General features: G+C 38.8%; 3 protein-coding genes across 3 annotated transcripts; all 3 read left to right on the forward strand.

Moving 5' to 3' along the window:
• Nucleotides 1-151: 151 nt before the first annotated feature.
• On the forward strand, nt 152-4,306 carry MONOS_3246 (TOP3B, topoisomerase III beta; the record flags this gene model as incomplete). The annotated part of the gene is made up of 6 exons (XM_067873233.1): nt 152-793; nt 895-1,424; nt 1,607-2,522; nt 2,799-3,008; nt 3,300-3,425; nt 3,718-4,306. The coding sequence occupies 6 exons, from the start codon at nt 152-154 to the stop codon at nt 4,144-4,146; spliced, it is 2,853 nt and encodes a 950-aa protein (XP_067733316.1). The 3' UTR covers nt 4,147-4,306.
• Nucleotides 4,307-4,411: 105 nt separating this feature from the next.
• On the forward strand, nt 4,412-5,492 carry MONOS_3247 (putative peptidase C39). The gene has a single exon (XM_067873234.1). It carries the CDS (start codon nt 4,421-4,423, stop codon nt 5,288-5,290), a length of 870 nt encoding a protein of 289 aa, XP_067733317.1. The 5' UTR covers nt 4,412-4,420; the 3' UTR covers nt 5,291-5,492.
• Nucleotides 5,493-8,545: 3,053 nt separating this feature from the next.
• On the forward strand, nt 8,546-9,199 carry MONOS_3248 (uncharacterized protein; the record flags this gene model as incomplete). The annotated part of the gene is made up of 1 exon (XM_067873235.1): nt 8,546-9,199. One exon carries the CDS (start codon nt 8,546-8,548, stop codon nt 9,197-9,199), a length of 654 nt encoding a protein of 217 aa, XP_067733318.1.
• Nucleotides 9,200-11,432: the final 2,233 nt, after the last annotated feature.

The raw sequence follows: 11,432 nt of genomic DNA on the forward strand, positions 1-11,432 counted from the left end.
ACTGAGACAAATCAATTAATTCAAAAATATAATTTCACAATTTACCAAAAAATTGCTTTGAAAGAATAATGTTGTTGGTAGATATAAATTTTCTTGAATAATTAAAAAATTTCACAAAAAATTGATTCCCACAATACACAAAATTTCAACAATGCCCCCCACAGTTCTTATGGTGTGTGAGAAGCCATCAATCGCCGAGTCTATTTCCAAGGCGCTTTCTCATGGAAAATATGAAACTCGACGTTCTCGAAACTTGATCGTTCATGAATTCTCTGGACCATTTCGACAATATAGCAATTGCCTTTTCAAAGTTACAGGACTTTTTGGCCATATTTTTTCAACTGACTTTCCATCACATTTTAATTCATGGACTGCTGTTAAACCCGCTGAATTATTTGATGCGCCAGTTTTAAAGGTTGAAGAAAAAGGAAAATCAGTTTCTGGTGCTTTGGAGTTCGAAGCTCACCAAGCAGATTTTGTTGTTTTATGCTTGGATTGTGATAGAGAAGGTGAAAATATTTGCTTTGAAGTGCTAAGTATTATAGAGCACAAACTCACAAAGAGCAACGAACAAAGAATATTTCGAGCAAAATTTTCAGCTGTGACGGAGCAGGATATGCGTCACGCAATGAGCACATTGACAACGCCAAATCTTAATGAATCTCTTGCAGTTGATGCAAGACAAGAGCTGGATTTGAAAGTTGGCGTTGCATTTACTAGATTTCAAACAATGTATTTTCAAGACAAATATGGAGATTTAAATTCTCAATTACTGTCATACGGACCATGTCAAGTTTGCATATTACAAAATGATATTTATTAAAACAATAATATATTTTTCAATAATTAATGCCTTTTTTTTAAATTTAAAACATTTTTATCAAAAACGCACAGACGCCAACATTAGGATTTTGCGTTGATAGGCATGACGCCATCCAAAAGTTTGTTCCAGAGAAGTTTTATGTGATCACTCCAACTTTTGTGAAGCTGTCTGCAAGTGCCGCAGCAAGTGCATCAGCTTATCTGTCGATGGGGTCTTCTTCCACATCTGCGCCGCAGGATCCGCAGCGCTTCATCCAAGGCGAAGAGCTGACGGCTCCAGCCGAGTGGGAGCGCGGGCGCCTGTTTGACGAAGATGTGACGAAGATGCTGATGGGGCGGATGGCAGATGCGGGGAAGATCGGCGTGGTGAGCGACTACGAGGTGAAAAACGAAAAGACGCCGAGGCCTGTCCCGCTGAACACGGTTGCCTTCCTCCGCGCAGCGTCTTCGCAGCTGGGCCTGTCCTCGTACGAGGCGCTAAATGTGGCTGAGTCGATCTACACGCGGGGCTACATGTCGTATCCGAGAACAGAGTCAACAATGTACCCTGCCTCGTTCGATGTTCGGGGCATTGTCAACCAGTTTCTGAAGAATCCTTATTGGTTTGCTGAGAGATTTGTAATTGCTGTGAATGAAGTCGTGATTTTATTAACGCATTTTTTTTTACTTCTTTTTTTCATACATTCATTGATCGTAATTAATTTTCAATTTGTTTGTTAAAAATTATTAATCCATTCTTTTCTTTCTTTTTCTTTTCTTTATCTCTTTTTTTATTGCGCCCCAGGGAATCAGCCGCCCGTGTAGCACTAGCAGGCCCTTTGCATGGGCGAGGAGGAGTGGATGCTGGCGACCATCCACCGCTCACGCCCACACAGCCCATCGATCGGAACGGACCTCTCTCAGGCATCCATTGGCGGGTGTATGAGATGGTCACACGGCATTTCCTCGCGTCGCTGGCGCCTGACCAGGAAGTGCGGAAGCAGGTGCTGACAATCGACGTGGCTGGGGAGAAGTTCAAGATGCGCGCGAAGAAGGTGATCAGAGCAGGCTACACAGAGATCCAGCCGTGGCTGCAGACGAAAGACACGTCGATCCCTGCGATGGAGAGGGGGCAGCTGGTTGGGGTGAAAACGCTGAAGATCACGACAGGCACAACATCTCCTCCGGACTATCTGACAGAGTCTGATCTGATCGGCCTGATGGAGAAGAACGGGATTGGGACAGATGCGTCTATTCCGACGCACATCCAGTCGATCTGCGAGAGAAACTATGTGGAAGTGCAGGGCAGCCAGCGGTCGATGGTGCCGACGAAGCTGGGCATTGCGCTGGTGCACGGGTACCACCGCATCGACCCGGACTTGGTGCTGCCGAAGGTGCGGAGCCAGATCGAGTCGCTGATCACGCTCATCGCCGAAGGGAAGGCGAGGAAAGAGGAGGTGCTGGTGCACTCCATCTCAAACTTCAAGCTGAAGTTTGAGTTTTTTGAGAAGAACGTGCAGATTATGGACGAGCTGTTTGAGAATTCCTTTGCGAAGATGGCTGACTGCGGGAAGCCGTTCACCCAGTGCGGGCGGTGCCATCGGTACATGAACCTCATTCTCACACGGCCAGCCAGACTGTATTGTGCAACATGCGATCTTATCTGCAAGCTGCCAGATGACACACAGATTAAGCAGTTTAAACAGGAGAAGTGCCCATTGGTGTGTGGAAGAGTGGTTTTTTCTTTTTCTTTTTTTTCAAAGAGGATTGAAAGTGAATGTGGATTTTCTTTTGCTTCTTTCCAATTTTTTTCTTTCTTTCATTCTTTTTTTTTTTTTAATGTTGATTGAAATGATAATATTTTTGAATATGAAAACTTAATTTCTCATTCATTAATTCATTTTTTTATGAAAAAAACTTCATTTCTCCAATCACCTTCACACCTTCACATCTTCATTCACTCACTCACTCACTCATTCATTCATTCATTCAAACAGGACAACTTCTCTCTTCTTCAATGCACATACAAGCGCCCCGCCACACGCGAGGCAGCAGCAGTCACGATGTCATACACCATCTGCCCGCTATGCTACACAAACCCTCCTTCAGATGTTGTCCTCACGCCGATGGCATCGCTGGGAGAGAAAGGAATGCGCTGCCAGAGATGCCCAGACAAATCGTGCCAATATGCACTCGCTGCAAATACGGTGTGTATTTTTTTGTGTGTTTTTGTGTTTGTGTGTTACATTGAGTGAGGATTATTTGAGGATGGATATTTTTGTGGGATGGTTTTGGAATGAGATGGGTGATATTTTTGTGATTTTTGCTTAGTTTTTTTTTAAAGTTGGTTCAAAATGATTGAATTATTTTTGATCGTAATGTTATGTTATAATGCTTAATGCCCTTTTCTTTTCTTTTATATTTTCTTTTCTATTCAATTTTTCCAACAAATATTTCAAAATTATTTTTTTTTTAATTTAATTTTGAAACACACAAAGATTGGTCCCTGCTTTATGGACAACTGCACAGGGGTTATGGTGCTTGACAGGACATCCTCTCCCAATTGGAGGATCAACTGCTCTTTGTGCTCGTTCTCTACCATCTTCGACCCTCGTGTCACAAACGTATGCTATTTAAATGAAATAATGTTTTCTTTCTTTCTTTCTTTCTTTCTTTCTTTCTTTCTTTCTTTCTTTTTTCGTTTTTTCGTTTTTTCGTTTTCACATAGTTTTTGCAAATTATTTTATGAGAACTTGGAAAAAATCAAATATATAAATATTCACCCTCTTTTACTCACTTACAATACCATTTATTCTATTGCTTTCTTGTTTATTTCTGCTTTTCGTTTAATATGTTGAAAATTTTTATTACATACATGTCTTAATATTTCTCTTTATTCATCCATTTTTGATTCAGATTTCATTAAACACGGGGCATATATGCGAAGAGTGCGGACTTCTCACAGAAATGACGCTGATGGTCAAGCCACCAGCAGCTGACCCATCTGCAGGCATAGCATCATCATCATCAACTCCATCATCATCAACATCTTCTTCTTCTTCATCTTCTTCATCAAAAGAACAATATCCCATCATTGGCTGTCTGTCTTGCACGGACGAGCTGAGAGATTTGTGCACGATGTCTTCGACAAGTCTTGCCGTGTTTAGAAGCAGATTTGGAAGAGGAGGAGGGAGAGGAAGAGGAAGAGGAAGAGGAAGAGGAAGAGGAAGAGGAAGGGGAAGAGGGAGAAGGGGAGGAAGAGGAAGAGGACGAGGAAGATTTGGAGGGTCAAGCGATGGCTATGAAACAGTTGATGGAAAAAGAATTTTCAATCCATTTGCATAGCCTTCGATTTGTTTTTTCAATTAAAAGATAAAAATTCAGATTTCTATGAAAAAAAAAAATGGTTTTGTCTGAATAGTCCAAATTTAATACATTCGGAAAAATGTTATGAATTCGACTGTGCGAAAAAGAATATGTCAAATCATAGCTAAAAGCCTTTGCAATGACATTTACTATAAAAAATTTTTTTCCTGATGGAGTTATGAACAAAAAAGTTTTTTCGTTTTTTGTTTGCTTGATCTTTCATTAATAAAAATATAATATTTTTTATATAATAATGAGTTCGAATTATCAATCAATTGATGCAAATGGAAAGCCAAAAATAGGTTTTATTCAAAGGCTTGGAATCGTTTGGCTTGTCCTCAGTTGTATCTTTTTTGTTGTTGCACTTGCTTTGGCAATTGTTCTTATTGTTATGATGGATAAATATGGAGACCAATCAATCCCTGAAGCATCAATACTCCCGAGAGTTAGAGCTGTTGATGATATCGTTTCTGCATCAGCGGAATACAACGGGCATTTCAATAGAGATGGAGCAACTTATCGTTACTATCGAAGATCGAATTTTTATAACAAAAAACCAACAAAGACAATAAAGTTATTACCAGAATTTAAAACATATCAACAAACAAATGGTTGGGGATGCGGAGCCGCTGCTTCATTAATGGCATTATCATATCTTGGAGAACAAAACATCAATGAGCATATTTTGGCAACAGAAACGGGACATGCAGAGCCGGGTGCACAACCTTCAGATGTCATAAAAGTATTTAAAAATCGTGGATATACCGTTGTATCTTCATTAGATGATCCAAAAAATAATAAACGTTATTTTCCTGAAACGAAAGATTTCGTTGGTAATTTAACATCTTGGCTCGATAAGAAAATTCCAATGTTGGTAAAATTAGGAGGACACTGGAGCGTAATAATTGGATACGATGATGTTGGCATGCCAGGTGAATACCAAAATCATGTTTTGATTTTGGCAGATTCGTGGGATACTCATGATTTTCATCAAGATGGATACATTGTGTATACTTTTGATTATTTCTGGAATTTATGGACAAACTGCGCAACAGAAACAGAACTTAAAAATGCAAAAACAGGCGAGAAATATCAGCAATTTGTTGTTGGATACAAATCATAAATTTTCGTTTTTTTATTTCAAAAAAAAAAAATTAACTAAATTAAATAATTTTAATTTATTTTATTTTTGCTATTTTCGTTTCACTTTTCGCAGGGTTAGTTTTATTTATATTATTTTACCAAGAGCTTTCATATCTTTTTTCATTAGATGAAATTTGAATAAGAAATTTCAATTCGAATAACTTCATTTTATTCGAATAAAGCATAACTTTATTTGAATTATAGATATTTTACCATAACTATGAATTGTTTCGTAAAAAATTATAAATACTGAATACAAACAAGTTATTACGAATAGTTCAACTTGTTAGACGAAACATCTATGTTGTTCCTGTAATTACTCATTCTTTCGATAAATATAATTTTTTTACTGATAAACCATGAAAAACCCGTAACAAGTCTGTCTTTCTCGTAAAAGCTTTATCAAACTCGGAAAAAGGATAAAAAATTTAATCCTGGGTCGCAAGCTATTGTGAAAAAAGTTAAAAAAAGTGTTTTTGAAAACAATTCGAAACATGATCGTAAATTATAATTATTATTTTTCTATTGATTCAAATAGAAAGATTTTTTCAGCAAAGAAGAATGCAAACAAAAACAGCATCCGGGATAAATAGCAGAAATTTTTTTATTGATAAAGGAAGTGGATACAACATTGAAAATTAAGTTATTATTGGTAAAATAGTGTGACGAAGAAAGAAACACTGCGAAGCAGTGAAAATGGATATTGACAGCATCAGTGATTGAACAATCTTCTGCATTTGCGAAAAAGATGGCAGGTGTGTTCTTTTGAGGAGTTTTTATAATCAACGCAAAACTAATTATTTTTATGTATTTTTTAAATCATTTTTCCATTCCAGCAAACAGCATTTTTTATGTTGAGCGTCATTCTCAGAGACAATCCATTTCAAACAGCATTTTTGTGGGCAGTGAGTTTTCTTCTCCTTCTCCTTCGATCTCTTCATTGACAATATTCTTGTTTGGTTGATGTGAAGAACGCGTTTTTCGTTTTTGAGAATTTACTGTTTGGACAGTCATCATACTCTCATGTTACAACATATAATAAATCTGCCTTCTCTTGCTGCTATTGGCTGTAATGAAATTGGAACCTGTCCATTATATCTGCATTTTCTTCAGATGATTCTTGCTCGCCTTTGTCGCCCAGTTCGTCCAAAGAGCACCATCAGATTCAATTCACATTATTTCTCTCTCAGATGCCCCTTCTTCTTTTTCTTCTTTCGTTTTCTTTTTCATATCTGCTACTTCGAGAATTTTGTTTGCGAAAGCAGTCATTGTGTTGAAATCTGATCATTCAGCATTAACTTCATAATCACCTTCTTCTTCTTCTTCTTCTTCTTCTTCTTCTTCAGTCTTTGATGAATTGCCTGAACTCTCAGCCAATCAACAAGAACAACAGCTGCAACAACAACTGGGACAGCTGAATGTGTATTCACTTCCTGTTCCGTCTGTTGCAAGAACATCTTCTCTGAAGGAAAAAAGAAATTCTTCATTGAATTCATAAGAATCATCTTCTAAGTCAGATGATTATGATAATGATAATAATGGTGTTAATGATAATGATTATGCTTCTTCTTCTTCTTCTTCTTCTTCTTCTTCTTCTTCTTCTTCTTCTTCTTCTTCTTCTTCTTCTTCTTCTTCTTTTGTTCAGTCATCTTCTTCGCCGGTCATTCAGATTGCACAAGTTTCGCCTTCTTCTCTTTCGTCAAATCATCTTTCACTTCCACCTTCACCTTCACAACCACTTCCTTCTTCAACATCATTCTCTTTTTCTTCTTCTTCTTTGAACAGTTCAACTCTTCCAATTGATTCACTTGCCTCTTTGCCTTCCACTCCTGTTGCTTCATCTGAATCATCTGCTCACAATTCACTCAGCAGCCCTTCTGCAAAAGATTCTTCTCCTTCTCTTCCTATCAATAATCTGTCGCCTTTTTCTTCTTCTTCTTCTTCTTCTTCTTCTTCTTCTTCTTCTTCTTCTTCTTCTTCTTCTTCTTCTTCTTCTTCTTCCTCTTCTTCTTCCTCTTCTTCTTCCTCTTCTTCTTCAACCTCTTCACCTTCTTATTCACTTCTTCCCCTTCTCCTCCTCCTCCTCCTCTTCCTCCTCTTCCTCTTCCTCTTCCTCTTCCTCCTCCTCCTCCTCCTCCTCCTCCTCCTCCTCATCATCATCATCATCATCCTTCCTTTTTCTTCTTCTTCTTCTTCTTCTTCGTTGTCTTCTTCCGCTTCCTCTTAACTGTATATTTTCCACTTGCGTTGGATCAGTCCATGGACATTCTGATGCATTTATTCCATTCAATTCTTCAGCACATATAAACTGAACAAAATATAAATCATTCTCATTCATTCGCCTCAATATGTCAACGTTGAATGATTGATGTTTTCATTCATATTATTAGATATAAAATGACATCAAGATGGATTCATTTCATTTTATTTCTTCTTCTTCAACGCTTTCTTCGATGATCAACAAAAATATTAATATTTCCATTTCATTCGACTCTAGCCAAATTCAGCACCATACCTCGTCTTTCATTTCAATCCAGAACCACAGATAATTATAAATACTATCACAGAATATTAGCTGAAATTATGAGACAACGAAATGGAAGTAACTTTTTGCGGAGAAAATCGATGAGCATGGCAAAATAAAAAAAAGGAGGGCAGTTCTGACTCTTTATATTTAGAAACCGAAGCATTTGCAATGAAAACAGAAAATGCATTGAAGCAATTCTTTTATGAAATGAATGAGCTCAAAAATAGCGTTCGGCAGGTTACACAACGTCACACGTCTTCAAATAATCGTGGAAAATGAAACGATGAGGGAAAGCGATTTCGAGGAAATTCTTATTTGAAGAAAAATTCTATGAAAGAAGAGAATAAATGCCCGACAAGCAATGTTGATTTCATCAAATGCATATATGAGATGTTTTCTTCTATTTTGTGTTCCATCTCCCCATCTTTCTTCGACTTTGCCTTCTTTTGCACATATTTTCACCGACAAGTCAGCTGATGAAATGATTTCTGCCTTATGATCTGCACCTTCTTCAGAAGCCCCGTCGCATTGCGTGTGCACTTGCAGGGCATCTTTGATAGCCAGCAATACATTTCTTTGATGCCAAGTATGTTTTCCACGTATTCATTGTCAGCTGAATGCCCGTTGAGAAATATAAACAAATCAACATCCCAATCACCGAATGCTTCTATTCTGTCATGTCCAACAACCGAGTTGTCTTTCTGAGTGATGCTTCTCATGAAGGCGAACAAGGGTTCCTTCACAGAAGCGACAAATGATTCGCACACAAAATACACATCTCTTCCGACGCTGGCTTTGTTGGATGAAAACACGATATTGGTGATGGAAAAGGAGGATTCTGACACTTGTGAGCCTTGGTTGAACTCGATCATGAGAGCACCGCCTCTTCCTCCAGAACTTGTATCCTCGCTCACACAGCAGGTGGAGAAGGTGGTGTTGTTCACTGAAAATGTGTTGGCAGGGGCAGATGAAGCGAATGAGATGCATCCTTCATTGGTGGCAGTCTGTTGGCTCAACTGTTCTGAATTGATGCTGGTCATGGTGCAGTTGGCGAGGGAGAGGGAGAGGGCAGGGGAGGTGGCAGAGGAGAGGACACAGCTGGTGGGGGTGGCAGTGGAGGTGATGTGGGTGATGTTGGAGGAGTTGAGGGTGAGGGGTGCTGTGAGGGAGGTGAGGTGGAAGATGCTTTGGCTGTTGAGGGCGAGACTGGTGATTGCTGTGTGGTTGAGGGCGAGGGAACCAGCAGTGAGGAAGAAGAGGGGGGTTTTTATTGTTATTGAGGTTGTTCCGGTGATGGTGGTTGTGTTGAGGTTGAGGGAAGGGGAGTTACCGGAGAGGTGGAAGAGGATGGGGGTGATTTGATTTGTGGAGTTGTGAGCGATGGCGAGAGCAGAGACTGTGAGGGAGCCCTGTGTTTGCTGGAAGAGGGTAGACGAGGCAGATGGATCTTGTGAAGAAGATGTTGATAATGATGAGGATGATGATGAAAATGATGATGTTGATTGTGATGACTGTGAATGTGGGTTTTGTGGTTGGGGAATGCCACTGGAGGCAATGGTGGTGGCAGTTGTGCCATTTCCAGTGATTTTTATATTAAAAGCAAGGAAGATAAGTGCCTGGATGGGAGCAAAGGTGGATTTAAGAAGGATGAGGGAGGCATCTCGGAGGAGGGCGAAGCTGCTGAGGGAATATTCGATGGTGGCACATGGGCTTTGATGTGTTTTGCCACATGCATCAATGTCTGATCCTCCATTTGCAACGAATTTATTTCGGGCAATGAGAGGGAGCCAACTGTTGAATGTCTCGTTATCTGCAGTTCCACAATTCCAAACTCTTTTTGATAGGGTTGTTGATCTGCAATTCTCGAATGGAGATTGTGTGATGATGTTTCCACTGAAGTACACATGATTCACCTTGCCATTAGAAGCGATGTTGTCATCGAAGAAACAGAAAGTGATGTATTTCATTCCATTCATCCAGGAATATGTGTCTCTGAAAAACATTGCAGCACCTCCACAATTGGTATAAGAAGATGTCAATTTATTGTTTATGAACTGGCAATCGTTTATTAAAAATTGACTTGGCTTGTTGCTTGGAGGGTAATGAAATGTGAGAGAACCAGTGGAGTCTCCATCAGAATTTGTGATACACTTGCATTTGGTGAACAGGAATTGACCGTTTGAAGGAAAATCACCAATATAGAAATACCATCCAGTACCGCACCAATCTGTTATTGAACAATTTTCCACTCTGTTTTCTGAGTATGTCCAAACAGAAATGGATTGTGGATAAGCAATTCAATTTGCTCCTCCATGAGGAGCAGAACAGTTTGTGAAATTGGATTTTGCAATATTCTCATTCTGTAAACTGTTGCTATATAACGCTCCGCCATTTGTTCCATCTGTGGAACAATTGAAGAATGAGCAAGATGTGATTGTGAGATTTGCACTCAAGCAAGCAACATAAAGTGCTCCACCCCAATCACTTTCGCTTTTTGAATCATTCCATTCACACCATTCAAATTTATGGATGTTCAAATCAGTTAAGGGCAATCTTCTTAATTCCTTTCTTTGAGATTCAGTTCCAACATGCACCATAGCATCATTTGGAGAAGATCGAGTTTGGTGGAGGAAAGATGCATTGAAGGTAGAGAGAGAAGTTGCAGGGCTGTTGAGGGAAGGGAGGATGGCACCATCGATGGGGTTGTGCGTGTGGAGGAAGATGGTTGAGTGGATGGAGAGGGATGAATGAAGAGAGAAGGAGGGGATTGTATTGGTGTTGGTGTTGGTGTTGGCGAAAGAAGAGGAAGAAGTGGTTGAGGTGAAAGGATTGAGTGAGTGTGAGGGAAGGGATGGAAGAGAAAGAGGGGATTTGGGAGAGGAGATGTTTGAGAAGAGGGTGTTTGAGAGATGGAGATTGAGGTGAATTTGGAGGTAGGAATGAGATTTGCAATAAATATGGAGAGGGGAAGAAGAAAAAAGGAAAGGCTGGATAAGGGAGATGAATGAGGAGAAAGAGGAGTGGGAGATGGAAAAAGAGGCAGGGATTTGGGGATTTGCATCTAGGAGGAGATAATATTGGATAAAGAAGAGGGGGAAGGAGAGGAAGAAGAAAAAAGAAAATCAAGTTTGTCAACTTCCACGCTTCATTTCGTACACTTTTGCAGTTATTTGTGTTTCATGAAATGAAACTGTTCGGAGCATTTCACTTTTCCTCTCAACATTTTTATCCTGTTGAAAATCGTATCATCTGTGTTTTTTCCTAAATAAACGTAAAATCATTAGTGAAATAAACTTTAACTCTCGGTTTTTTTCTTTTTTTTGTCTTTGAAGCTCATTTTGTTGGAATTTTGTCATATTTCCAATTAAAAACTAAAAGATCAAAATTGTTTTAAAAATTGAATAATTTATTCTTTAAAAAAACAACACCAAATGTACCATTTAGCAATTTTGAAAGATAAAATATAATTTTTTAAGTACATTTTCAAGATGGATTTCAGCGTTAATTTGAATAAATTATCTTCATTTAAAATATACCAACTTCATTTAAAATAAACTAACTTTATTTGAATTAAATTGATTTATTTGAATTGAAC

This window comes from Monocercomonoides exilis (genome assembly GCF_001643675.1).
Source record: "Monocercomonoides exilis strain PA203 chromosome Unknown scaffold7-2047599, whole genome shotgun sequence".
Lineage (NCBI taxonomy): Eukaryota > Preaxostyla > Oxymonadida > Polymastigidae > Monocercomonoides > Monocercomonoides exilis.

Bases quoted from the DNA above. Each gene is read 5' to 3' on its own strand.
- MONOS_3247 (XM_067873234.1), top strand. From the start codon at position 4,421: ATGAGTTCGAATTATCAATCAATTGATGCAAATGGAAAGCCAAAAATA.